This window comes from Strix uralensis, chromosome 7 (genome assembly GCF_047716275.1).
Source record: "Strix uralensis isolate ZFMK-TIS-50842 chromosome 7, bStrUra1, whole genome shotgun sequence".
In the NCBI taxonomy this organism is placed as follows: Eukaryota; Metazoa; Chordata; class Aves; order Strigiformes; family Strigidae; genus Strix; species Strix uralensis.
The window spans coordinates 23,149,148-23,176,362 of record NC_133978.1 but is presented as its reverse complement, the minus strand read 5'-3'; the positions used below and the strand labels follow the sequence as shown (position 1 = coordinate 23,176,362).

Sequence of the window (27,215 nt, the reverse complement as noted above, 5' to 3'; positions counted from 1 at the left end):
GCTCCTGTGGACAGAGTTTCATTATCAAGCACAGGCAGTCAAATATTGTGAGTCACTATCTTCCACCTTCTTCCTTATCCATCTCCCAAATTAGGAGTCACTTAAAAAGAGTTTATTAAAAAGTAGCACTGGGTTCTTATCTCAATTGCCTTCTGATTTTTGAACACTTACACTTTACATTTTCACACTTCAAACTACACTGCTTTCCTAAATGAACATGGTGATTGTGACTCAGAGAGCTGAGATTTTAAAAAGAAGAAATAATGTATTTCCAAGAAAAACAGCCAGCCCCACTGGCTTCTACCTTATAAATAGTCTAGCAGGTCTCAAGGATCTTCTCTCCTTACCACCACTTCACCCCAATGCTGTGTGACTGGGCTTAGAGCAGTTACAGCTCTTCATCCCAGCAGTGGTGACAGTGTGGTCTCATGTCCCATGTCTGAGAAAAACTAGCCACCTAAGCTCTTTCCCATGTGCACCCAAAAGAATTGCCTGATGTTGATGAGAGGTCTAGGTGATGGTATCTGCAGGCACAGACAGCATTTGCCATCTGGCAGCAGAAAGTCTTAGTCCTCAGGTGGAAGAGAGCCAAGGGGATGAGTTAAATAGGAGAGAAATAACTGATTATAGGCGAACGGTCCTCAAAGGGCAGAAAATATGGTAGGATTAAGACAGAGGTGAAGGGTTCAGGGAAGATCTGGCATGGAGAGGACTGGTGGGACAACGTTGTAACTTTATTATTGCCTTTGCCCTCTGGGACACATAATTAACGCACCTTGGGAGTTACACACAGCCCACTGTGCCAGTGCAGTGCTGAATCTCATGACCTGAGCTGCCACATCATCCCAAAGTTCTTCTAACTCAAGAGGGCTGTCAGGGCAGGGGACACCAGGAAGCCCCAGGGTCCTCCCTACTTCTGTGTAGGTGTCCCCAAGGCCAGAGTTGATTTCCCTGCTGAGCTCAGTGTGTCTCAGGAGAGGGCACTTAGCCGGTGCTAGCCCCCAGGGGTGTGCTTGGTCTCTCAGCCCACCTCTGAAATGATGTTCTGGGTGCCCTGGGCCTGCTGCAGCTGGTGCAGGTGCTGTGAGGGAACGTGCAGGCTGTGGTGCCCTATGCTGAATGTGTCCCAGCCCTGAGCTCTTCAACACACAGCGAGAGTAGGAGGGAGACCACTGCCCCCAGCGGAGGCTGCTCTGGGGGCATGGTGGTCTCACCTCCTCCTGCCTGCTGCTGCCTCATGGGAAGCATACGCCATGGCTGTGATGTTAGGCTGGAGCAGCTGCTGTGATGTGTAGTGCCGTAGCAGAGGGGTGACCCACGTGTGAGGCTATGGGACCAGAAACTTTACTGTCCTGGCACTACAATGGCTGAACCACTGCCTTTCCCCTGGGCACGGCACTGCCACTGGCCCTGTCACAAGGTGTGGGACCATGCAGTGTGGGCAGCCCCTTGAAGAAGGAGAGACATAGTTGTCACCCTGGAGGCAGGGAGGGCAAGGAGGGCCACCTCTTAGGGCCCTTTGGCTGCTGCAACGGCAGGGAGAGATGCCAGTGCCAGGGATAGCAGGTCTGTCCCATCCTTGTTCCTGCTGAGGGCTCAAAAGAGTCCTGTGGAGCTGAGGGGAGCGAGGATGACGGGGGCATCAGGCGGAGTGAGGATGGGTGTTGTGTCTGATGTGGTCTCTTCGGCCTCGCTCTCCAGGTCCTCCAAGCTCTCACTGACAGAGGGGATGATCTGCACCACCTTCTCCTGGAAGTGCACTTGCTTGCGTGGGGCTGGTGGAGCTGCTGGTTGGGCAGGGGGTGCTGGACCTGGGCCCCTGTCCTTACTGCCCTTCAGGATGCTCTTCATGTGGCCCAGCAGCGAGCGGTGCTGGTCCCTCTGGGCCCCATGGAAGGTGTAGGTCTGCTCAGTGTCACCAGCAATTGTTGGGGCTGCCACGGTAGCTGAAGGGTCCACATACTGGCCTGCCTGGGGTTGCGTCTCTTTGTGCCCTGGGCTCTTGCTCCTCTTGCTCAACAGGAAGTAGGCCAGGGCAGTAAGCACCAGCATGGACCCTGGGGAGAAAGTCACGTTGGCTGAGGCCTGGGGCAAGGTGAAGAGCTCACCAAGCAGTCCTTAGTCTAGCTATCTCAGCACCATCTGCAACCAGCCCATCACCCCGCACATCCCCACCCTCTCTGACCCTTGACAGACCATGTTCCTGTTCCACCTGCACCACTCCCCACCCCAGCACGGACTCCTCACCAGGGATGGTAACATGCCAGACGAGGACAGGATGCAGGAAACAAGCCACTGAGAGCAGCGTGTACCCCAGGAATTTCTGGAAGCTCCCTGGGCGTCTAGCTCGCTTCCAGCAGGCCTGTGCCAAGGAGTCAGGCTCATATCTGGGGAGAGAAACAGAGATCCTTGTGGGATGGGGCACCAAGTACGTGGCAAGAAGATTTGGGCCTAACCATCACCCATCTAGATGTGCAGATCCTCACTCTGGATTTCCAGGAAACCAGTGTGTTTGTCATGGAAGGTAAGCAAAGCCTGAGCCTCTCTCATGGGGAGAAGAGGCCAGGGGCTACATCTGCCAGAGGTCAGCATCTCAGGCCATCTCTCCTTGGTGTGTTTGCCCACTTGGCCACTAGCTGAGTGCCTATTAGCTGGAGTAAGATGTTGCCTCTAAGCTATCAGGGCTTTTGAATTTATGCTAAAAGAGCAGAAGTGCTTAGCCTCTGAGAAGTACATAAGGATTTTCTACATTTTAACTTAAATTTCTGCGCTGTCTTTGGGAGGGAGCTGCAGCTCACCCTTGGGATCTGGCTCCTTCCTCAACTCCAGTCCCTTGTAGGGCTTCATAAGCAGATGCTGCAGACCAGGGTTTGTCGTGCTCAGCAACTTATGGTGCAAGCTTGGGTTAAAACACATATTTAATTGGCTGTGGACGTGGCCCCACTTACCTCCCCCCTTCCTAAGTGCACTTGCCACGGCATTAGGGGCAGGACATTTGGTCTGGTGTTTGCAGCTCAGCTAGGTCTGGTGTTGCCTGTAAGGGGCAAGTTGCCTTAGGGAGGTCCCACCACGTCTGGAGAAGACTGGACAGGGTCTACTCACGTGAAGCACATCTCCAGGAACAAACTGACAAAGAAGAAGCCTTCACAGACAGTAACTGCAACCCCTGAAAAACTGAAAGGTGGAGCTGTCAGGGGAGCAGGGCTGGGCTTGAGTATGCTCTCCAGGTGGCAGAAGAGGCATAGAGGGCCAGGATTTACTATCCAGTTCATAACAGTCAGTGTGCTGAGGTCTGAACACCCTCCACTCAGCTGGTTTGTGGAAGAGACTTCAAAGCCCTTCAGTCCCCAGGGGACCAACTTGCAGCCAGTGTCACCTCTGGCCTGCCTGAATCTGCAATAGAATGGGTGATGCAGTAGCATCACTTTCTCTAACAGAAATAGCTTACTTTTCTGAAACTTAAATATGGAGATCTGAAATCCTGAAAGCCTCAGACACTGCTCCCTGCTGTTGTTGCAGTCTAGTCTGGTGCTACATATAGTGGAGGGGTCGAATGTGTCACCCCCGCCAGCTCTGACTTCAAGGGCAAAAATACTCACAGCAGATAGAAAGCCAGGCTTTTGAACTGTCCTCGCTGCAGAGTTTCTACGCCCACACCGATCAGCACTAGAAAGAGAAGGTAGGAAAGATGCTGACTGCAGGGTTGGTTCCCAACGCTCTGGTGCCCTACCAGCTTCCACGATCGATGCCCCGGTTTCCCCAGGGGCAGGCAAGGCTGCTCCTCCCATGCTAACGTTAGGACTGCCAGCACCAGTGATTCATGCTGACGCACCAGCCCGGGCGGTCAGAGCTGAATGCTGGCCTTGACATACAGCCCAGAAACCCATCCCAGCTGCATCCCTATCACGGCAGCCTTGCCACTGTGTGGGCTGGGAGAGGTGCTTTGTGGATACCAGCTGGCCTTGGACAGCTGTGGGAGGTGAGCAGCAGTGTCCTGTGTCCCTTCCACCCCTGCCATGCTGCTCCATCATGGCTGCCACAGGGACTTCCCTCCCACTGCCCCATCCACCACTTCCCTGTCCTGGTCTGGGAACTTCTCTGCCCAGGTACCCCCAGTGCCTGCCAGCCTCACTCCCCTGCCCGCTCTGCTCGCCCAGGACTGCTGCACCCAACACGTGGCTGCAGGGCAGCAGCAGGACAGGGGAACCATGCCAGCTGCCTTCACAAAAAGCTGTAGCCATGGCATCAAGAACCTTTGCTAGCCAAACAGAAGAACATATAACGGGAGCAGGCAGATTAAAACCAGGGAATGAACGTCCCCTCAGTGCCCCGGCCAGCACAGCACACTGGGGAGTCAGTTTAAAGGGGATTAAGAGTATTAGTGAGGCTAAAATCTTCTCTGGACTGGTTGTTGTGGGACAATAGCTTCAGGGGATGGAAAATTTCCTTCAACATCCTTCAATTCCCTACAAGACTATTTCCAAAATGGAACACAAACCACTGCCTCGCACCAGCTGCAGCAAGTTGGTCAGTACATGACCGGCTGGTCACAGTGCAGAAGTGCCAGTGGCATGAAGCTGAGTGGAGCCCAGGTCTCATGGCCAGGGCATCACTCTAGGCAGTCACTGCACTCCTGTCTGCATTTCATATCTCTGTATCTCACTGAGCAGTCCCTGCCCATCCACTGGTGCTCAGGAATTTCAGCACTCGTCCTGCTCAATGCACACTGGCCAAGGCTTGAGGTGCCAGTTGGCTACATTTCTCTGAGCCCCAGCTGGAGAAGGGTAGCAGGCTCCCAAACAGGGATGCAGACCAGTGTCCATCAAGCCCACACGGTGGGTCAACAGTGAGGGTCTGTGCCTGAGCACACAGCTCTCCTGTCCTGGCCAAGCAAAGTCCCATCAGGGTGCTGCAGTCTTTCTTTGGTTGCCTCTGTGTCACCTGCAGCTGCTGGCCTCTGTCAGCCAGGGGCATGCTCGGGGCCCACACACCACCCTCCTCCACAGACGCTGCCTCTCCAGCCCTGAGCAGAGGCTCGGGGAAATCAGCCTCATCAGAAGGCTGTGAAGCTGTGTGAGCTGTGTAATTCTACACGCAAAGTATTGTCCTTTGCTATCTCATGACTGAGAACCCTTCTTTATAATCTTCCCTACAAATGTGGAGTTCATTCATTCATTCATTCATTCATTCCCTGTGGATGAATGCAGAATTCAACAGCTTGGCTGTTACGCTTGAGTCTCTGCTCTGGATGGGGAGGTTTCCTCATTTTGCACAGCTTCTGCTTTATCCACAAAGCTATTTGGATGAAGAATCTGCAAGAAGCAAAGAGCTGTTTCTGAGGTGTTTGTTTGGACTAGTTGCTGCCTTGATTTGGATCTTGTCCAAACCATGTGGCTAAAGGCACATGATTAGGAATTAAGTGGTTGAAAGCATGAGAATTAATAAGTAAGGACTCTCTCCTAGATGCAGAAATCATAAGGCCTAAAATCTCTGAACTACAGAGATGCCCCAAACACTGCAGCAAATTGCAGGGCTGTTTGATCAGTCTTCACTGACTTGTCATGAGGCTCTGCCAACAGCAGGGCTGTCCGATTTCTCACACACAAGAAACCCTGTAGCCCCACCATTGCAGACAGCCATTACACTCCAGGACCCTTGGGGAAGGGGAGGTTTTTATTATGAGGGTAACCTTCTGTGTTTGCAAGCAGGGGATGGAGCTGGCCAGGCCTTCTCAGAATCAATTAGTGAGGCTGATGCACTCTCCTCTCTGTTTCATAGGGTTTTTTTTAAACAAATCCCGTGGGATCCCCTTCTGCATGGTTTCCATTTCATGCAGAAACCTCACACACCTCATCAGGCACTAAACACTGCATCAAGCTGTTTTCTTACTCCATTGAGAGACATACAGGAATAAAGCACAGGCACCTCTCATTCTTCACTGGCCTTTTCGAAAAGTCAGGTGATACTGGGAATGCATCAGAGCTATGGAAAAGCACAGAGATCAGTAGTACAGCTGTCTATGCTCTGTGATGCTCAGCAGAGAGACAACTGCACTACTCATTTCAGGAACAACTGCACTGCTCATTTCAGGAACTACAGAAAGAGGTGCAGATGACGCAAAACGATGAAAAGAAAACAAGCAGGAGAGAGAGAAATATTATATCCCACTAAAACACTTCAAAATTGTAAGCTACTTTCAATTTTGCTGTTCTAGCTCTAGTTTTCCCATGGCAACAAGCTCATGTTTTCTCCCAGGAAGGTCTCTATGAGTTTCCCTGGAGCTTTAAGAGAGAATATGACCAGCATGGGCTCATGTGAGCCCAAGGGGGATGGGAATGGAGAAAGGAAGAGATTTGCTTTTGCTGGTTAAAGCTGTGTCCCAGCTCCTATCTGTTGTAGTCTCATCATGATGTGCACTTATCTACTGGGAGTTTATAAACCCAAAGACTCCAATCTCTGCCCATTATCAGTCATTTAAAGCACATTCCAGAGCACAGCCTGCAGCATTCCAGCTGGGCTTTGGGTGTCCTTGGGGACCTGTGCTCTCTTCAGCTGACCTGTGTGCCTTCTACTTTGCCCCTAACTTGAGCAAAGTGTCTGTCATGGCTGTCTGCAGTTTAGAAAGGAAATGCAAAGGTAGGAGGGCCTGCTGTGACCTACTCTGCAATGTCTGAATCTGAAATTCCTGGGGGTCTGACACAGGAATCACAGGCACCACCTCAGGTTGCCTCTCACCAGTAACCTCTGGTTCACACCTCCAGCCTTTAGGCAAATCAGGCACTTTGATCTCTGCTTTACTGATGAGGAAACTGAGGCAGAGAGCACAGCCTGTCCTGTCCCGTAACAGTGAGTCAGCAGCAGTGCCAGAATGAACTCCTGAGCCCTCTGTGTTAGTTGTTTCCCAACATCCCATCCAGAGATGCCCCATGTGAGAGTTCTTCTGGGTGAGATGCTGTGCCTGAGACAGCTGGCTCAAAACATTTGCATTTCACCTGAAACCAAGTGCTTGGATGTGTCACCAAACCCAGAGGACACTGGTCCCAAGCAGCCCCTGGTAGCGGGTGAGAGGATGCAACTAGCCAGATGGGTAAATTTATAATGTTTGTACTGCAGCTATAACCTGAACTGCTTCCTGAGCCTGCTCCCTAATGGGTTGCTAGTGAGGCAGAGCAGCGCTTAGGCAGCAACTGTGCTGTGATGGCTGGGACCTCTCCATCCCGCCTGGCACAGAACATCTCTCTGTGCACAGCACAAGGAGCTCCACCTTCATTTTCACAGAGAAGCTTGGCAGTTTTGCACAGCCATGAATACTTTGCTTTTCAGTCTCATTCACATCTTGCCTGTATCCATGTCTGTTTTACAGGAATATAATTCAGTTTTCCATTTGTGCTTTAGATTGTTCTCTGCCATACTGAGTGCTGTCTTTTCCTTTCTGATGTCTCACTGTGCCTCCCACAGCATTTGGAAAGAACCTGGCCAGGCACCCAGCACTCTTCCCTCCCTGGGTCCCAAAGCAAAAGTGAGCAAGTCTCCTTGTCCCCCTCGTAGAATGGGGCAGTGGTTGCACCTGGCCAAAGTCAGGGAGACTGCTCTGGGGTCCCAACACCCACTCAAGTGCCTTTTAATGCCAAAGAAAAAGAGAGCTCACTCTTACCTGCTGCCGTGGAGATGCCCAGCAATCGGCAGGTGTACTCCAGGGCACTCCAAAATGCCTTGTGCCGCATGGTGAAGAGATGAAGACTGTGGTGCCAACAAGACAGAAGCTCCTCTTCAGAGCTCCTGCCTCATGTGTAGCCCAACAGCTCCCAGCCGCAGGCAGAGCCTCCCGCACCCAGGACCCAGTGACCTTCCTGAAGGAAAGGGCACTGCTGTGGGACTGGCCACCTTCACCAGGGCTTCCCGGGGGAGGGTGGTCGAAGAATGAGCTGCCACCACAGGGGACCGGTCAGCACTGCTTCCCGCTGCTCCCGTGGGGGCTGTGGAGACTTGGCCTTTTCCTGCTTGCTTGCTGCTTGCTTGTGCAGTGATTAATGATTGGTAAGGGGGGGGGTGCGGCTTTGGGAGCATTTGCACCCCGGGTGCACGGCCTTTCCTGCTCCCGAGGAGGAGGCTCTGGAAGCCCAAGCTGATTAAATGCATGTGAAGTCATTAGTGCTGTGCAGCTCCCGGCAGGTTAACCATTTGTGAGGATGGAGATGTTTGTTCTTGGTGAGAGAGCAGCACATCTCTGGCAAGTTGCGAGGCTCCCAGGACACCCCAGCCCTGCTGCCTCCTGCAGCTGAGACCCTGCCACAGCTGCCGCTCACCATGCAGGTTTTTCCAGACTCTGACTAGTGCGGCTCAGGCAGTGTCCGGGCTGATGTGCAACCACAGAAACAAGGACATCAGCTCTATTCCCAAGGGTCCTACAGACCCAGTCTGACCATAGCAGGGGAGACGTGTATTTCTCTTCTTGAGGAACCTCAGTGAAACATATTTCTGTGTTGTAGTCACCAGAGCCATTTGAACGGCACCAGGGTTGCACAAGTGTCCTGATAGGTGGAGTGGGGTGCATAGGTACTCTGACCTCTTTGCATTGGATTTGGTAGACAGCTTGGGGGTCCTTGGCTTGTCACTGCAGGACACACCACCTCTAGGGGCAGCCCTAGGCATGTCTGAAGGCCAAGACAGAACAGCACTGGCCTGCTCTGGACCCCAGCTCCACATTCCTCTGTGCTTGAACATGCTGCATCTCACTGGGGGTCACTGTCGATCCCCTCCTGCTGCTGCCGGGGGAAGAGGCGGTGTCGGCGGCAGCATCTGGTCATTGCAGTCCCGGCAGAAGGGGCATGTGAGCAACAGCACAGCACACTCCTGGAGGGCAGCGCTGTTGTCTGGTGCCTGCGGGGCCATAGGTTCACAGGTCAGTGGGATCACCTCGTTCTGTGACCAGTGTCAGGTGAGTCACTGCAGCCCCTGCCCCTCACTGCTTGCTGCAAAGCCAGCAGCGGTGCAGTCAAGGGGCTGGGTGAATCATGCTCAATTCATGCACAGGCAGCCCTGCAAGGAGGCGGCAACCACCAGAGCCTGTCTCCTGTGATCTCTTCTCATCTGCCTGAGATCACAAAGCTGAACCTCGCCAGTATGTGTTGTACTGGCGTGTCCTGGGGTAGAGATGACTTGGTCCAAGGGCACAGCAACAGCTTTTCTTTCACAGGATCTTGGTCTGTATTTCAGACTGGGATCTTGCCAGGACAGCCAAATGCCTGAGCTCATGAAATGAGTCTCAAATTCCTGTAAATAACTGCAGATAGTGTTTTTCTGAACACATACAAGGTGGTGGGTGTCAAGGATTTTGCAGCAGGCAATGCTGACAAGGTTTTGGAGCAGAGCACATTTTCCATGGAGAAGGGCTTCCAGAGCATCCCGAGGGGCAGTGCTGAATGGGGCAGACTCAAAATGTGGCACTGCCTTTGGGTGTTCCTGTTTCCTCTTGTCCTCCTGCACCACCGTGGGTGTTTGAAGGAGCTACCTGTTTTCCACAACTGGTGACTCAGCAGTGTGTCAAAACTTGCTTTTCAACAGAGACACAAAGAGTGAAACAGAGGCACACCAGCGAGGAAGGTCACACAAAGGCTGGGGAAGAGCCAGGGCCGCCCTGCCGTCCTGCCCTCTGCAGCTGGGCACCGCCTGGGTGATCCCCGTGCCCTCTGACGGTGCATGGCTGCAGGCTCCAGAAGCACCCTGGCTTCCAGAAACCACCAAACCTGTTTAAGAGCCCCGAGGTTGTATAAACAGTCTGGATGCTTTTTTTTTCTTGCCTTTTTTTTTTTAATAACATTGATGTATTGAATTTCAGGTGTTTCTTTACAAACATGAAAGCTAGAAAACTACTTAAAAAGCAAATAGATGAAAGGAAGCCATAAGAGGCAGTCAGAAACACTGGGAGCCATGAGCTTAGATTTGAAGAAAAGCAGCAAACACTACAGTGCAATCCTAAGCACTGTCAGCACCCACCCTTCAGCAGCACCCAGAACCTCTCAACGCAGCAAGCCACTGCCTCCTCCTGTGGCGGGGGTCCCCGTTGCCAACATGGGCTGTGCAGCATGCTAGGCTGTTACTCTGGAGCTCTTATTAAACTGCTCTGAGCTCTCACCCAGAAACTGAATGACTTTGTCTAAGTGCCCTTGACAGCAATGTTTCCTTTATGGAGAGCAACATGCCTCAGGGTTTAAAATAAATGTAAATTTATGGGTGGTGGTGGTGGTAATGGAGGAATAGAATCTGTTTGGGAAAAACAGATTAATACGTTAACTATTTACATCTCCTGTCTTCCTCCCATGTTCCCTTAGCTATTGGCTAACCTCCATCCTCTGAGTGGGCCTACATCAGCCTTCCTGAGGGTCCTTGTCCCCCACCTTTAGCCTGGGGTAACTTACAGTCTTCTCCACTCACTATTCATCAGTGCACTACTGCTTCTCTCACTCCAGTGCCCAGGAGCATGGAGTGAGCAGGACAGGTATGCTCAGATCTGCTTTCTACCAACACTTCTTTAGCAGCTCCTTCCTTCCATTTGAGAATTTTTTGGCTAGTGCTCCTAAAAAGCAACCCCACAGGGACCTGATTTTTCTTGGTAGAGGGGTTGCTTCTTGTTCTGCCTCTATTCAAGTGGGGAGATGATACCCTCAATGAAACTGTGAGCCATTTGAGTGTGTTTTGGTGAGGTTTTTAGGAATAAGTTTATGCAGTCAGAAGAGGACTGAGAACTTATGACCTTAGAGGGTTTAATAGCCTGTAACCAACACTGCCAAACCTATGCACCAGCACAGTCTGTTCTGGGACACATAATAGCAGTGGTCCCCACTGCACATTAAGCCACTTTTTCTGCACAGTCTTGCCATTTGCACTTTGGCTGACAGCCAGGATTCACATTTACAGGCTGCCTCCAGTGGTATATGGGTTGATTTGAGAGGATTTTATTTCAGTGTTAGGGTTTTGTTAGTCCTCTTCATCTCTCCCTCCTCACACTTTACTCAAGTAATTTTGCTGTGGCATGGCCACTGTGGCCATTCTTCTTTGACCAAGGGCACAGTGCAGTGTCTGTGCTGAGCAGCTGCCCTTGGAGGGCTGTGGGGCAGCAGCATGTACCTCGTGCCTTGCGTCTGCAAAATGGTGATGCTGCAAGAGCGCTGCGGTGAGTGGAGATTCCCGTCATGGGATGTAGGGCACCACAAGCTGTGCTCTGTCAGAAACCTATAGGAACATACTCAACTTAGATATTCTCACTCCCTGCCCATCATGTAAAAACAGTTCCCAAACTGCCTTGTACAATGGTTTAGAAATTTGTTTCTGCTATTTCCTCCGCTCCTTTCTCTAAGCCCTCAGCTATAACCACCACTTCAAGCAGCCTTGCTTGGCAGCCTCAGGCCCCTCTCTGAGCAGTAGCAGTGGAGGTGGGATCCCCTTCCACCACTGTGTCTGTCTGATACAGACTGACACCAACGCTCACCCTTATCTGCCAAAGGACAGGCAGACAGCAGGCACCTGCCCAGAGTCTTTTCAGTGGTGCCATGTGCTGCCTCCCTGTGCCCTCCTTCCGCCAGGTCACCTGTCATGGAGAGGCCTGTCATGGAGAGGAAATGGATTTTCATGATAGGTGGCCGATGGTAGATGGACCCAGTTGATTGGAAGCACCAATGAATTGTAGCTATGGGTTCACTGTGTGCAAACATCTCCTTGCAGTCACCAGGTGTTCCACTCTGCTTTGTATCACCAGTGGTCCACAGCTTTCCAAACCAGTCTGAATGAACTGACAGCATCCTGATGTGAGCTTGGCTGACCTCTCTCCTCTCCTGGGGCAGGAAGAAAACATGGCACTAGGGTGCCTGAAGCCACATAAAGAGCAGAGCTGGAGAGAAAATCTTAAGTGTGCCCCTTCTTCCTTTGCTGTAACCACTAAATCATGCCCTCTGGAGTCTTCAAGCCTGGGGCAGAGGTGCAAGCTGTGCTGGGGATGCCCGGCAGGGGACAGCAGGATTCCACCTCTGCTCCACCAGCACAGCTGCTCCCTGCAAAAAGCAGGCTGTAGCCAGCCCTCTGCAAGCAGTGATGAAAGGGCACCATAAAGTTTTACTGTCTGAACAAGAAAAGCATGATAGACACCACATGGATCTGAAGGGGGCTGGGGAGAGCCCAGAGCTGCAGTGAACACGAATCAATAACTAGCCTGTTTTGCTTTATGCTCTGCGATCAAAGGGTGTCCAACATGCTGTCGAACAGTCGCCCCTACTCTGGGAATTTCCCACCCCCCCAAGGATGGGGTCAAGGCTCAGCTTATACTGCCCTGATTGTCCCCCACTCAGGACAGCCAGCCCCAGAGGCCTTTGGCAGCACAGCCCCAGTGCCGCAGGCTGAGCCAGCGGACAGGCTGAGCTGGAGGGACTCATGAAGAGCCTTTGTGCTCACAGCCTCTCCTGGGGACTTTCTCACTTCTGGCATGGATGGAGAGGCACAGTGTTTCTCCTGGGGCCAGGCCTGGCATTTACACAGGCTGTGCCTTGTGCCTGTCAATGGCTGGGGAGCAAGCTCTTATCCAGGCATCTGGCATTAATAAAGCTCATCACACTGTGGTGCAGGATGGTGTAGGGGTGCTGCCAGGGAAAGGGGACAGTGGTTGGTGCCTCTGTGGCAGAGGCACTCTTAAGCGGAAACTGGATGTGGGAACACATATGATATACTTGTGGGGATCTCACAGAACTCTACAGCACCTATATCACCCTCCAGTCAATGAGCGCCAAGAATCTAAGTAGACTAAGTGTCTCTGATTTGCTGGTGATTCCTGCCTTCCCTGTGAAACTTGAAAGCCTCCTCCCCCCAGTCCTAGGCTAACTTCCCTCCCTCAGAAGGGGACCTCCCAGTCTGCCAGCATAAAAATCCCCATCTCTTATTTGATCACCTGTTTGACACCAACCTTAGAGGCTTTCCAAAAAGTGGACTAACACTGGCCCCCTGCAGCAGCATGTGGGAGGCTTCTAGCTGGCCATCCCCCAGGGCTCTATTCTGCTCAGGACAGCTGGGATCAATCCTCATCCCAGTGTCACCCTGCTCACCAAGACTGGGTGGGCTGGGCACTGTGTGCTGAGCTTGTGGTGTTTTACATAGTATGTAGCAGAGAGATACATGATCAGGATGTATGCGTACATGTGTGTATGTATGTATGTATGCACTAAAAACCCATGTGTGTTCTTAAACCAAGAACTATCAAAAGTAGATTTATTTACTATGCATCTGATCTCCAGTTCAATAGCACGGCTCCCAGAGGTTGGTGCCCAGCTCCCAGGACCATGTAATTATACAAGACTCTCCATTCTAGCTCACAAAATTGCAGAGAAAAGCTGCAAATAAAGAACATTCCCAAGTGAAAAAATCTTCGTTTGCTATTATTAGTAGTATTACTTCTAATTGCATGATTTAAAGTCATGATCTTTGGGGGATGACAGTAAACCTAAATCAGGAATGCCACAGTGGAACAAAGGAGAGGAGAAGTCAGGAGAGATGAAACTAAGTTCAAGGCACTAAGTTCAAGGTAAGCCTCAAGAAAATGAATGGCTCCAGTCTTGCCACTTCTCAGCTGCCTGTGAAGTTTCTCTGCTGACAGCAATGTCAGTGGTTAGGAGGGCTGAGATAGGAGTGGGGCTGGGACCTTCAAAGCTCTGTGGAGGTGGCAAAGTCCTGACAGTGACAGTGATGGTCCTGCAGATTAATGAGGGAGAGGGGATGCCAGTCAGTGGGATGCAGGAGCCTCCTGTCCAGGGACCTGGCTGCTCCTGCCATCAGGGATGTGCCCCGTGCACCAAGCAGTGGGCTGCTCCGTGTAACAGGCATGACCCCTCTCCAGTGGGACCGTCTCCACTGTGCTGATGGGCAACACAGCAAAGGAGGTGGTTACCAGGGTCTGCTCAGTCTTTGCCTCCACTGAGAGGGAGTGGAGCAAAGGGGAAGCCTCAGCATGATGGGGTGGCTTTGCCATGCCTAGGGCAGAGGAAACAGAGCTCAGTACTTGGCTTGGTGGTGGGGACTTGGGGGCCTCGTCCCTCTTCTTTGGGAATCTCTGGCCTTCAGGAGCGTGATCTTGGCTCTCAGGTAGATGACAGGAGATCTTGACTTGGCATGTAAAGCGGGAAGGAAGACATGAAGGGAGCTGTGTATGTGATCTTGAGGCATGGCTACACCTTGCACAAGTCCCTGCATGTCCTCTATATGCCTGCTGCCCCTCAGTTCTCATCCTTTCTTGCAGTACTGTGGGCTTGGTCAGACTCCCTTGCTGTGAGCTGCTCCCATATGATGGATGCAGGGACTCCAGATGTGTTCAAAGATGAGCTGACATGTCACATAGACCATGTTGTTCACACATGCAGGACTTCCCCACCCTGAAGCAGTCAGTCTGCTGCAGAACTTGGGAGAGACTTGCCATGCTGAAGCTGCCATCAGTGCCTCTCAGTGGACTACCACACTAAAAAAAGATCCGTCTCCTTTTTCCACAGAGTCTGCACATCACGGCTGAAGTCTAAAAGTCTCCCAGAGTATATTGAGTTTGATATGACAAAGCCCCCCTAGCAGGTGGGTATGGCAGCTAGGGGGCAGCTAGAAGTGACCAGTAAGACAGACATGGGCAGGCAGAGCAGATGGAAAAGGCTATGCTTAGTGTCACTTACTACAATATGGACATAGCTTGTGATCTGGATGTGAAGGCCATGGATTTCAACCCCATGGGAAGATATGATCCATATGAGCACACATACACTTTTCCCACTGGCACTGAGAAATTCCTCACCCCACAAGAAGTCCCATGAGACTGGACTGATCAAATAGGGAGGTGATTAAGTGGCTTGAAAGACCTCTCCCCACCTTTAATAATAGCATTTTGTTTCTCGGAGTAGCTCTGGTAAAAGAAGTCCAGCCCCATACCACAGGTCACAAGAAAGAACAGAGCCCAGGGGGAATCAAAGATAACCACACAGCAGCAGCGCTGAGGCAGAAAAATTACCCATGAGATACTCCAGAGCAGCCTCAGCCTATTTGTACATAGCTGAAGATGGGATTAAATCAATCACATATTCCATCTGAATCAGCAATTCAGCTGCTGTTGGGAAACCCTGAATAAAGATTGTAGCCTGCTCTCAAAGCCAGCCAATTCCTTCCTCAGTAGCTGTCAGTGGGCTGTCACTAGATGTTTGAACTGCTGGCCAAGCTGTCTAAGGCTCCATCTCCCCTCTTCCAACTTCTCCATTCCTTCAGCCCCGCCTCTACAAAAACATTGCTAATATGAGCTTTCACCGTGGGAGACAGCAACTTGTAGCAGCAGTGCAGGAGCCATGTGCAGGAGTGAGAGGGTGTTCACAAGGGGTTGCTTTCCCTGGAGAAGCATGACATGTTGTAGTGTATTGTATATGCAGGCGGACTATCCTCACTGAGACCCAACAACATGGCCAATGAGTGCTGTGTCAGCATAAAGTAAATGCTCTCAGTTTTCTTATTGCACTGACTCATTTTCATTTTGAATGGGGCAACTGAGGCAGAGTGATGCCTTAATCCAGACAGTATCACACAGCATGTCAGCAGCACAGCTCACTCGAGGATGATGAATCTTGCCTGCCTGTCAATGAGTCTGCACATCCCTTGTGAAATCCGATGGTAGCTCTCAATCAAAAAAGTTACTCATATAAACTCTAACGTAAAAAACATGATTCATTCCCAGGACTCAGAATAAATACTAGAAGTTGTGCTGTGATGATGAAGAGTGAGATCCACCTCTGCGCGGAGTGGGTGTGTAACAAGACCTTAACACCACAGAATAAGACTGATGTTTTATTTATTCCTGTACAGAGAGGAAGTGCCACCACAGGAGGAAATGCAGTAGTGTAAAATGAGCTCACAAAGAGATCAAACATTCATGTGCAGGCTCTTGGTCTGGAGTATATTTCATAAGGATGGATGGAGGAGGAGTATTTTATCAGCTAGTGGGAGGAGAGAGTGCTAGTAACTCTCAGTATAAACAAGCTCTGTGCATGAGGTTTAGCCCACAGACATTTATCCATACGTGAAAACCATCTGACTTTTTGCCCTCTTTTCTTGCAAAGGGGACTGGTAACTTCTCCCTGCGTGGGAGAAAACAAGGTGTGCACAGCAGTGATTGATGCACCTGGTGATTGTGAAATACATCAAAGAGCCTGCTTGCTGCATTTCAAGGCCCAGTAAGCAATTTATAGAAGAGTTTATGCAGATAAATAGCCAGAGAGATTTATATGAAGCAACACAAAACACATGTTTTTGGCTGCAGAGATGTAGAAATGCTTAAGGAATTGCAAGCTATGTAGCTGAGGTTATTTGTGAAAGTGTTCCTGTTCAGTAGGATTTATTCTGGGGCTTCACTTTATTTGGCATTTCCACCAAAAGGTTGCAAAGCAAACAAGCACAGCAGGATCACCTCTTTTACTATGTTGTCTAAAAGGGTTTCAAGTGTATAGGTTTAAAACCAGGAGGTTTGTCATGCCACTCCTAGCTGTGGCTGGGAATAGGAAGAGTCTGAGAGCAAGGAGAAACAGCAACAAAGGAGACAGACCTCCTGGAGATGGGGGTCAGATGAGGTTAGATGAGTCCCTGGAGGGACCCCAAATGCCAACTCTCTGTCCTCCAGCCTAGGCATTGGGCACTGGGTCAGAAAAGAGGAGGCTTCCCCTGCAAACCCTGTAACTCTGCCATGGCTAGTGTGATTTGGAGGGAGAGGAGGAGGTTGTCCTGGCCTCAGCTGGAAAGCTGGGGTGTAAACTTGAGTTTGTCCATCACATCAGATCTCCAGGTGTGAGTCTGATCCCCTGCTGCCAGGGGACATTGCACAGGAGATGGAGGGGCAGCAGTCTGGCAGTCTTCTCCTGAACTGCCTCATGACCTATTTTGCCAGTCTGAGTTGCCTTCCTTTTTCAGGAAGGAACAAGGTAGTCACTCAGACAAACGATTTCCAACAGCCCCAGAGCTGTCCCCATACAGTGTGCACCCTGTAGATGGGTGGACGGGAGGAACCCTTCCCCTTCTAGTTGCATACCACTCATACATAAAAATTCCTGCCTACATGTCCTCCTGTCCCCTGACCCTCTTTCCTCCAGGTCTCCACCTCCTGGTGCTGGAGGCAGATCTTAGCACTGACAGTAACTGACATTTCCCACTCTAGGTAGAGAAAAAGAACAGCCGTTATAAGAGAGTTGTGACTGCTCCTAAATCTTAGGCTCCCTTTCTTCGTGCAGGAGTGCAGGGCTTGGGATTTGCTTGGCAATCAGCCTTCCTATCCATGGGAAAGACCCCCTGCCCTCATCTATGCTCATCGCATGGGCCATTTTATTTACATAGCTGGGTCCACACATTTATATTTAGTATGTTTGAGAGGCCACCAAAGACTTAAGCTAAAAAAGAGGATGGGAGAAGATACATGAAGGTTAGGGAAGGGGGGATATGAGTGAAAACTGAGGAGGCTGGAGGTAACTCCAGGGATTGCTTGGTTGTGTGGCCATGAATGTTGTTGTCTCCTATGTGGGAAAAAGGGCCAGAAGTTGAGGTTGCCTTTGGATGTGAACTTGGGTCAGATTCAGGCCCTTCTTTAAACTGTCTCTCAGGGGAAACTGCACTTGAATACGACTTGGCTTGCCCTGCCCAGCAGTTGCAAAAACAACTGTTTTCATCCACTCAGTCACCCAGTCTTATAAGATTTCTATATACATGTGTGTATATATATATATATATACATTCTTATACTGATTTTATCATTTTTGGTTATCACGTAAATCTGACCAGACTCGGGCCTGAGGTTTCTAGATGCAGCACCTGATGTCAGGCCTTTCCTCATGTGAGCCCCCAGGAGATTTGCCGCTGTTCCCTCGGTGCAGGCCCCCCTAGAAGGAGGAACCATGTGATGACAGTTGGGAGCTGATTATGCATTCCTCCTCCTCCCACATCCCTGTGTCTGGTATGCATTTGTCTTCTTTCGTTTACTAGAAGCACGCTGTGGGGCAGCATTCTCTTTTCAGCTGGGAATACTTAATAACAATTAAACATTAGACAGGACTGTTGCTCAATTGTTCTGGGCATGGTGCAGATGCTGGATTGCCCTCTCCCCTTGCCAGCATAGTGATGCCCATTGAGGGTGGCAGGGGAAAGATCTAGTCAGCTTGTGGGCAACAGGGTTGAGTTTGAGGAATGGCTTCAGACCAGATTTTGGTGCCAAATAACAAGTAACTTGTCTCAGATTTGCGTTTGTCTTCTTCACAGGAAATGTTTGTGTAAAGTTGGTCAAAACAAACATTCCTCAGAAGTTCTCAGTTAAGATCAGTGAGAGGTAGACAGACTTCAGCAGAGGATTTTCTGTGAACATGGTCTTGCTGAGCTTGTACTACAGCTCATGGTATATTTTTGAGTCAGAATTGCAGCAAAAACCAGATTAAAATCTCCAAAGATGCATGAAATTTTCTTACCTCTTTCTCCAACTCTACCTCATGAAAAAATCAGATGGCTTTCAGCCTGTGTATTGTTAACAAACTCTTTGCTTGGACCTTCTTCTCTCTGTTGTTATTTGGGGGATGTTTCAAACCAGGTAGCATTGCCTTGTTTCTGGATGGTAACTAGGGAGAATCATTCTTATTAAAGCACAAAGTTATAACTCGTTTTGAGGTACAAACCCTTTAACAAATTGTTCCCATTAAAAAGAAAGCCATGTTTCAGGCACATTGTTACGCAAACACACCACGTGCCTGAGCATGGCATATTTGTATCTGATCATGAACTTCACTTTATACTGTGCACCGCCGCAGCTTGCCCAAACACAGGTTGCCGTTGTGCCCTCCAGAAGTGTTCCCAGCATATTGTTATGGGATTATCCCAGCATTTAAACTGTGATGTGAGGCTACAAATAGATACTGTCACTCATCTACTGGCTGGCATCCATGTGTTTGTTTCTTTCCCCAGCCTTTTCCTGCTTCCCAGGCTGCTCCTGGGGGAATTGTGGTTGGGGTTTTAGGAGCCAAGATTGGGTTCACCTGGGAGAACCAGGGAGGAGGTCACCTCTCAGGTGAAGGGTGGGCTAGGCTGGTTGTGGTGGCTGATGGGAGCACAGCAGGATACTTAAATATCAAAGGCAGCAGCCAAATAGGTTTTGTAGGGAGGTGTTTGTTCCTGTGGAGAAGGTAGCTCTAAACTGGGTGCAGCCACTATGGTTTGGGAAGTGGGCTTTGAGGTATCAGGGGATGAGCTGTACCCCTCTATTGCTGCTGTCACTTGAGAGCTGGGTCTGGAGGTATGGGTGTGTGCTCAGAGCAGCTGTGCTGCCTCCTGGGTTGCCATTTTTTTGGTCTTCGAGGTTCCAACCAAATTGATCACCTTATGGTTGATTTGGTTTTTTTCTCTTTTTTTTTTTTTTTTTTCCTCCATCAAAATAGCAGCTTGTAAATAGGATCTGCCTGGCAGTAGGAGCTAGAGATACCTGGGTGAAAGGCTGGCTCTGAAGGTCTCATCCAGGAGGGCACTACTCTGGGGGTTAGAGCTGTGCTGCTGAGTGTGTGGCAGATCAGGCAGGAGTTTGTGCTGTGTCTGGCTCCACTGGAAATTGTGGGTCTTGGTAGCTGCAATGAGTAAGCACTCCTGGGGAGTGTCTGAGGCCAGGTGATACCTCATCTGGCATACAGCTTGCTGCAACTCTAGTGATTTTTCTACTGAAAGGCCTGCTGGATCCAGGTTCTGTCCACAAATAGCTTTGGTCCCAGCTGAAAGACCTTTTTTTCCTACCATAAACAGATTTGGTAGAACTGCTGTGCTCAGTGCAACTCATTCCTTCCTTTAGCAATTACAGCAGATGAAATGAAATTTTCATGAGTCTGAACTATATAACTCTCCTTCCAGTTCCAGGGTCTGTTTCTCTGGCCATCCTGCAGCAGTGAGGGCTCTGCTGGTGGTGTTGGCGTCCTTGGGGGAGATGGTGCTCCTCACCCAAGCTGGTGGTGTAAACAGTCCTAAATTCGTCTCAGTAGTCTCATCCTCAGTAGATTTTGTATAGCTGACTGAGGTAGTTTGTGAGTGTAGTTACTCAGAGCAGCAAAGGCAGCATGCTGCTTACCTGCCATGGCTGGGATCGCTCCCTACACAAACAAACAGGGCTTGTGGACCACCCGCTAGCCAGCAGCCTGTTTCCATTAGCTGAATGCCAGCAACCCCCTCCCCTTGAGGAGGTAAATTGCCCTCGTGCCCTCTGATGAGAAGCACTTTAATTATGAAGAGAATGAAAAGGTACCTTTTTTTTTTCCCAAAAAAACTTGTTGATGGTGCAAGGCTCCCTGGACTGTTTTGTGCTTTGCAGGCAAAAACTGGGGGAAATGAGCAGGGTTTTGAGGTTCAGGTAGGCTTTGCATCTGGTTGGTGTGAGCAGCAGTGTTTCCAGGGAGCTAATTGCTGAGTGTCCAGGCTGTGATACTGCAGTGCTCTGGTGAGAAAAGGTGCTGAAACCCTCCCCCTCTGCAAGCCCCCAGCACCTCACAGTTGCTCTGCTCTCCTGGGAATGGGGTTTTCCCTTCCACACTGGGGTCTCCTGAGCCCTGAAAGGAGCTGGGGCTTAGCTTGCCTCTCAGGAATGTCAGCAGATACAAATTTCACTTACTGGTTCAGTGGCTTAATGCCTTTATGGAATAGCCATGGCAGCATTTTTCAGTTAACAGGTATGGTATTTCCTATGGTGGAGACTGCAGGACTGTGAATTTCCTATAGCCTATGGCAAACTTTGTTTCAACTCTGGCATAAAAGTCAAAGGAAATTTTAACATTTTTCAGAAAGTCAGGCAGAAAAGGGAGGTCTTAAGAGGAGGTGAAATTCTCTTTTAATGAATTAAAGATCTCTTAATCTGATATTTCCACTTTTAATTTGTTATTCTTGCTTTAGAATCATGTTTGCTTGCAAAACTCTCAGCTTAACAAGGCAACATTTTCTTATGAGAGAATGTTACATTATGCATCTCTAATCAGAAACCACCAAATTTTACTCTCCAGACTATGGAAAGTGAACTGAGGGAAGATGATACCCTTTTAAAAGTAATCTAATCTGTCCTGATGAGAGGAATTCTGGGGGATTAGCTTTCCCCCTGACATGAGGAGAGACAGAAGTGAAGTGAAGGCAAGGTTTTGCTTTGGTGCTGTGTGACCTTGATAAACCAAGCACCACAAATTACTGCTGTTTCAGATCCAGGACTTAAAAATTTCACATCCCTTACTGGCAGGAGGCAGAAGTGCCCTATCTTTTGAGATGATCCTCCTGTTTCTTCCATGTTAATTTAGCAGCTCCCAAAATAGCAACCTATAGTAGCTAGATTAATAATTCATAATTAAAACTCCTACCAGCATTCAGGCTCCACTGTTGGTTTGACCTTTATGTTTCTCCATGAGCATCCATTTCAAGGGATCCTTGCCCTCTTCTCAGGGAGGGCCCTCTGAGTTATCTCATCAAGTTAACAGAAGGTCATATAATAGTCATAAAAATATCATGGATCCCTCCCACATTCCTCACCCATGGCAAAATACTGCAACAGGGAACAATCAGAGCTTTCTAGCTGGGCATCCAATAAATCTGGAGAGGTATTAGGCAGAACTGAAGCTCTACAGCTGTTGGGGTAGAGGGTGAGTGCAGATGGATGGTTCAGGAAAGGGGATCCCTTTTTTTCCTGTTAATGCTTGGAAGCAAACCTGTACTTCAGGAATGTCTTTAAGAGGTGTAAATGTTTCATTGGTTAAAAGGTATTGTTTGCTCTTTATTTGTGACCTGTATTATGTAGTGATGCAAATTCAGTGAAGCTGAAGTAGGTTTGCAGAAATGCTGTTCTCCTTGGTTGATTTCTCAATTGTGTCTGTAGCAGTTAAGAGGTTTATTCTGTGTGTGACCCACCTAATAGCAATCTCTCTCCTGAAGCCCTGTGGTGCTTCTTGCTGAAGACTGACTGCTGCCACATGAGCAGCTTTTAGCTTTGACCCTTGGATCCCAGGAGCACTGCGTAATTCAGCCTTTCTGAACAGAGGAATTGCAATGTCTCCTTCATGCTGTCCTTCTCCTACACAGCTCCAGCCCACTGAGTTCTCTCCTGGCTGCTCTGTCTCGGGTTCTGCTTGCAGCTGATGACTGAGTCCTGCTGGTGTTGTCAACCCAGCAAGCAGCCAAGGCTTGTCATCTCCCTGTGCTGCCTGAGCTTGTCTCCTTGACTCATTCCTTACCCTTTCCTAAGCCCCTGTGGAAGGCCTGGGGGAACATGACTCTTTCTATACATTTGCTAACTGATCTGTCCTGGGTCTGAGATGCTGCCTGCTCATATCCTCAAGCTTGGGCTATTTGGGTTGAGAGTTGTGCCATGTGCAGTGGGATGATGCTGGTTGCTGCTGCTTAGGCCAACACAGGGTCACAAAGTTTTCATGCCATTTGGGGTTCCTGCATGGAAGACTTGTCTGACTTACATGTGCAGTCTTTCCTCCTTCACACTCTGAAATTTTCTCCTCCCTAACATTTTATGGAACCCCTTGGTTCTCTTGTGCCTCCTTTTGGCATGTACAGACACTGTTTGTGCCCTTCTTGGAGGACTCTGTCACTATCCCAGCTGGACATGGACTCCACCATGTATTGCTTCCACAGCCCTGCCAAGTCCTGCATGTCATACCTCAAACTTAACTTTAGCAGAACCTTTATTTATGAATTGCATTACATTTTGTTAAAAATGTCACACAAACCAGGAACAGAAGGACACTACTACCATGTGACTGAAGGTGTTTTCCACTCCCCCAGGCCTGTTAGTTTATCTCTACTTTTGCTGTTGTCCATGGTGTCATACCAGAATTATGCTGTTCTCCACAAAGCTTTGGTGCAATTTAAATGATTTAAAATTTAAATGAGCCTGCTTCTGTTGAAATCAATGGCAAATTGTTGCTACATTGGTATTGAAAAGCACAAAATAGCCTCAAAACATATTAGGCTTTACTGTGTAAGAGAGCCCTTAAAGGCATTATCTGCTTATCAGTTTTCTGTTACTTTTAAGATTCAGCTGGACAGGGTGCTGGATCCTGTCTAGACTGTGCTTTTGCCAAGAAAAGTTGGACCAGATGGTCCTTGAAGTTCCTTCCAACCTGGTATTCTGTGATTCTTGTCATTGACTCTATTGCGGAGTTCACGCAAGCATTGCATGAACAAAGGAGCAGGCTGCCAGGCCATGTGGCTGTTAAAAAAGGTCTTTCTGATGCTGGAAGTCAGAATCTATTAAAACTTTATCTTGAAGTGAATCAATTTGTTAACAATGTGCTGCAGGGATAAGGTCACCCATAGTCACTAGATTATTCTCAGGGGCTTATTCTGCTGCTCACACAGTTTTCAGCCTGAAATTACATATATAGAGGAGGACAGGATAAGAGATGACTCCAGCTCCTTCCCCATTAGCCTTCTGGCTAAACTTGAGATTTTGGGGAGGGGGTGTCAACCACACTGTCTAGGAGGGAAGGAGTCTGATTTCCTACACCTGCAAGCTGGTGAGGACCCTGTAACGCAACTTCAGGATGTGGTATGTGAACGAGGAGTTTCAGCTTCACAGCGACTCTGAGTCCAGGCTGGCACCTCTGGGGTGTACGTACTTAGTGCCTCACGAGGATGCGTTGGGGCCAGCTCCTGTCCCGGTGTCCTTCTCCAGAGGGAGCAGAGTGGGCAACTGCAGATCAGCTGCTGTGCAATTGCCTGCTTTGAGGGTGTCTACCAGCAAGATGCTTCCTGATGCAGTGCCAGACTAGTCTCTGCATGCATCCTGGCCAGCCTCAGCCTTGGAGACCTCCAGAAGATGGGGCTGGGACCTCTCTGTAACCCTTGCTCAGCTAAAGACCAAGCACAAAGAGAAAGTAGACCTCAAGGAATTATCTTCCCCAGGAAAGCGCCTGCAGGGACAAAACCCAAAGCCTCTGGAACAGAGCCAGACATTGATGAAGGAAAAAACCTAATTTCCCCTTCTTGTGGGGCTTGTAGTACAGGAAATGTGGCCTTCTGGGACAGATGTAAACTTAGGCATGTTAACTAACCTAATTCTGTACTTGTCTAAGAACTCCCCATTAAGCAGTTGGCTGGTTACAATGGAGCTGTTGAGCTAGAGATGGTGTCTGCTTCTTCCACTCTCCCCATCGGTCTGTTCATAGTGCAGTAGTTGACGGCCAGGGGCATTGTAAAATAACTGGCATGAGTTATTTCACTTGATTCTTTTAGCTTTCCACATAATGTGCTGATGCCTGTAACTTCCTGGCTGTTTCTTCTGCTATTGCTGGAAAGGGGTGTAAAATGGAGCCCTTTATGCCCTGCTTCAGGTGTGGGAAACCTCCCTAAAGAACACTCTGTGTGTCCATGCTCCCTCTTGGCAGCACTGAACCTCATCTTCAGCCAAGACCTGCTTCAATTTGAATGGACTTGAGAGCTACAAGACTTGAATCTCTTGCTATCCTAGTGATTTTGCTTGTGATTGGGTGGTTTGTTGCTGAAGCCAGAGTTTTGAGAGTTGGCAGATCTGGGTTTGCTTTCCAATCCCACCTTTGTGAGCAGGTGGGGGTGCCCTTGGGATGGTCAGCGTAGGTCTGTGCCTCAGTTTCCACAAAGGTGTATAACAACTATTGCTTCAATAATATAAAGACTTCAAGGCAGTTCAGTGTAGCCATGTGAAGAAAGATGTTGGAGTGCATCAGACTAAGTGCCAAAAACTGTTATACTGTCACTCATCACCTGTGATCTACAGTGCAATACACTTGCAGTCACTTGGCAAAGGCATGCCAGTGATAGGAATCTGCTCAATGCACCATTGAGGAGGAACTGCTTGAAGAACCCATATTGCTAACTTGGGCATTTGGCTACCCCAACAAGAGGTCTTTAGGAAGTGGTGTGTTGCCTGAGATGTGCTGAGAATAGATAGGTTTTCCTTGCACGAAGAAAATGTGTGGAATAGAAACGAATAGAAAGGCAGAAGACCTGGCTGCAGGGATAGCATTTAGCATGCATGCAAAGTATTACTTCCAAGTGTCTTTTGTTGTGTTAATTGACTCATATCCAAGTGTTTTTTCTCACCATGCTTTTGAGGAGTGTCCTAGCCAGATGCAAAACACTATTCTTTCTAGATGAAGGAGCAGCTGTGTGTGCTAGCTGGGTTTGCTTGGTTTTCAGTCCCAGGGAAAGGGGAATCCGAGTGCTCAGCTGTTCCTAAAACATTACTAGTGAAGAAAACAAACTAACAGACACAGCAGGGATTTGGAAGCAGACAACTGTGGAGCTGAGATCTTCTCCCCCAGCAGAGCTCAGCACCTGTGTGCTCACAGCCTGGAGGCAACGGGCTCTGCAGCAGGGGCTGTGCTCAGAACCAGCCCGAAGGAGCTGCCTCCTTCCTTGGACAAAGCTTGATGGGGAGAGAGCACCGGGGTGGGCAGTCAGCCCCCCAGCAGCCTGGAGGAAGAGGCTGGAGTGTAAGGGCAAAGAAGAGCTGAGTCCAGCCAGGACTGGGAGGGAGCATGTTACTGCTGAGGTAAAATTTACTCTTCATAAAATTTGGGAACAGAAATCAAGACCTTTTTTGGTTTTTCTGTAAGGTCTGTGCAGGTTAAACAAGAATCCATCCCACCTTGGTCCATATTGCAGCACTACGTCCTGTTTCTGCAACAAGCAGTGAAACATCAGATTGATTCTGCTGATGGCAGAAGATGGGAAAAAAAAGTACATGATACCCAGTTGTGAAGTCTCATTTCATTTGCTGCTGAAAAATTCCAAGTCTTCCTTCATAGCCTTGTATCCCCTGGGCACCAGTAATGCCAGTTTATGCAGTTGCATGAGTCCCACTAGCTTCATCGGACTGGAGCCCTCAGCACAATTGCTCTGTCATGTTTAGCTGAGGGAGAGCAGAAGTGGGAGAGGTGATGTTACCCAGACCCCCTGTTGTTTTGGGAATCACCCAGCATGCAGGCAGCTCTCTGTGCTTAAATGAAGCTCTTGGTAGCAGACTGATTATATCAAACATTCAGTGCCCTGGCAGCACTTCTGAAAGCCAAACTCAGAGTGAATGACAAAGTGTTTTTCCGTTCCTTGGAAAGTACATGCTCCCAAACTGCTTTCCTTTTTGCTGCCCCATCATTCACTGCACATGGAGGATTTGTTTATGTTAGGCCGTGTAAAAAAAATTTGCATGTTATCTCAGAGCTGGGCAGATTAATCCAGAGGATGATTTACTTGAGTGTAAATCAAAGGCTTTGTTTTCTTGCATAGTTCCTCAGTGTCTTGAGTCTAAATCCATCATGTTATCCCTGCAGCACTCCAACATTTCAAAATAATTTGGAAACTTTGCTATCCACCATGGTTTGTAACCAGACTGGAAGCACTGGGTGTACTGCTGTCTCTTTTCTGCTCTTCTGGCTTCTGCTCTGCTATCTTTTATCTAATTTACTTTTACATTATTATTAATATTGAAGAGCTCTGAAACCTGGATGAGGGCTGTACAAAGAAAAGCTACAACCCAAATCCATGACTTGTACTCCTAGCCTGTGTAAACAGATTCTGAGCCGAGTCTGTGTAACTGCATGTAACTGATGTGTCCAGGGCTGTAGTTAACTAACCTCTCTCTGCCCAGAAACAGGAAAATATTCCCAAGGTTGCTATAATCTTCTAGTTTTCCTAAGTGTCTTAGACAGGAGTTTTAAGGACCCCTTGATATAAATTGCATAAAATGTATTCATCCCCTTGTATTTCTTGCTGCAGGTGTTAGATTATTTCCTGCATTGTATACTCAGGTTGCTGGTGTCCCACAGGTAGTAGCCTACCTGGTGTGCTATGCTGCCATGTCTGCATCAGGTGCTTTAGGGAGTTGTTGGGAGCAACAAACTCCTTCTGCTCAACAGGTTTGTTATCTGTATAATGGGAATGGTGGTAAGCTGCTGCTTGTTCTGGCACTGTGTGGGTACCTCTGTTCAGGGAAGGCTTTAGAAGTGGGTAACACTTTCATTCCCAGCTTCTGCCTTTGAAACATGAATGTATGGAGAATATGGGTCTCAATATATTCACAGCTGGAGACAGGCGGTCCAGGAAACGTTGGCAGAGCTCTAGAGACTCAGCAAAACAACATTGTGGGTCTGGGTTATTTAGAAAGTTGGGCAGGATGAGTTCTGTGTGCT

General features: G+C 49.1%; 1 protein-coding gene across 2 annotated transcripts; it reads right to left on the bottom strand.

The window, feature by feature from the left end:
• Positions 1 to 90: 90 nt before the first annotated feature.
• On the bottom strand, positions 91 to 8,025 carry TMEM72 (transmembrane protein 72). 2 transcript variants are annotated; one of them, XM_074874872.1, is made up of 5 exons: positions 7,655 to 8,022; positions 3,600 to 3,666; positions 3,103 to 3,174; positions 2,248 to 2,387; positions 91 to 2,057 (listed from the first exon to the last, which is right to left on the bottom strand). In XM_074874872.1, the coding sequence occupies exons 1-5, from the start codon at positions 7,722 to 7,724 to the stop codon at positions 1,597 to 1,599; spliced, it is 810 nt and encodes a 269-aa protein (XP_074730973.1). In that variant the 5' UTR covers positions 7,725 to 8,022; the 3' UTR covers positions 91 to 1,596. The 2 variants fall into 2 exon arrangements, with proteins under 2 accessions (XP_074730973.1, XP_074730974.1); XM_074874873.1 differs by lacking the exon at positions 3,103 to 3,174 and having other exon boundaries at positions 7,655 to 8,025.
• Between the last annotated feature and the right edge of the window lie 19,190 nt (positions 8,026 to 27,215).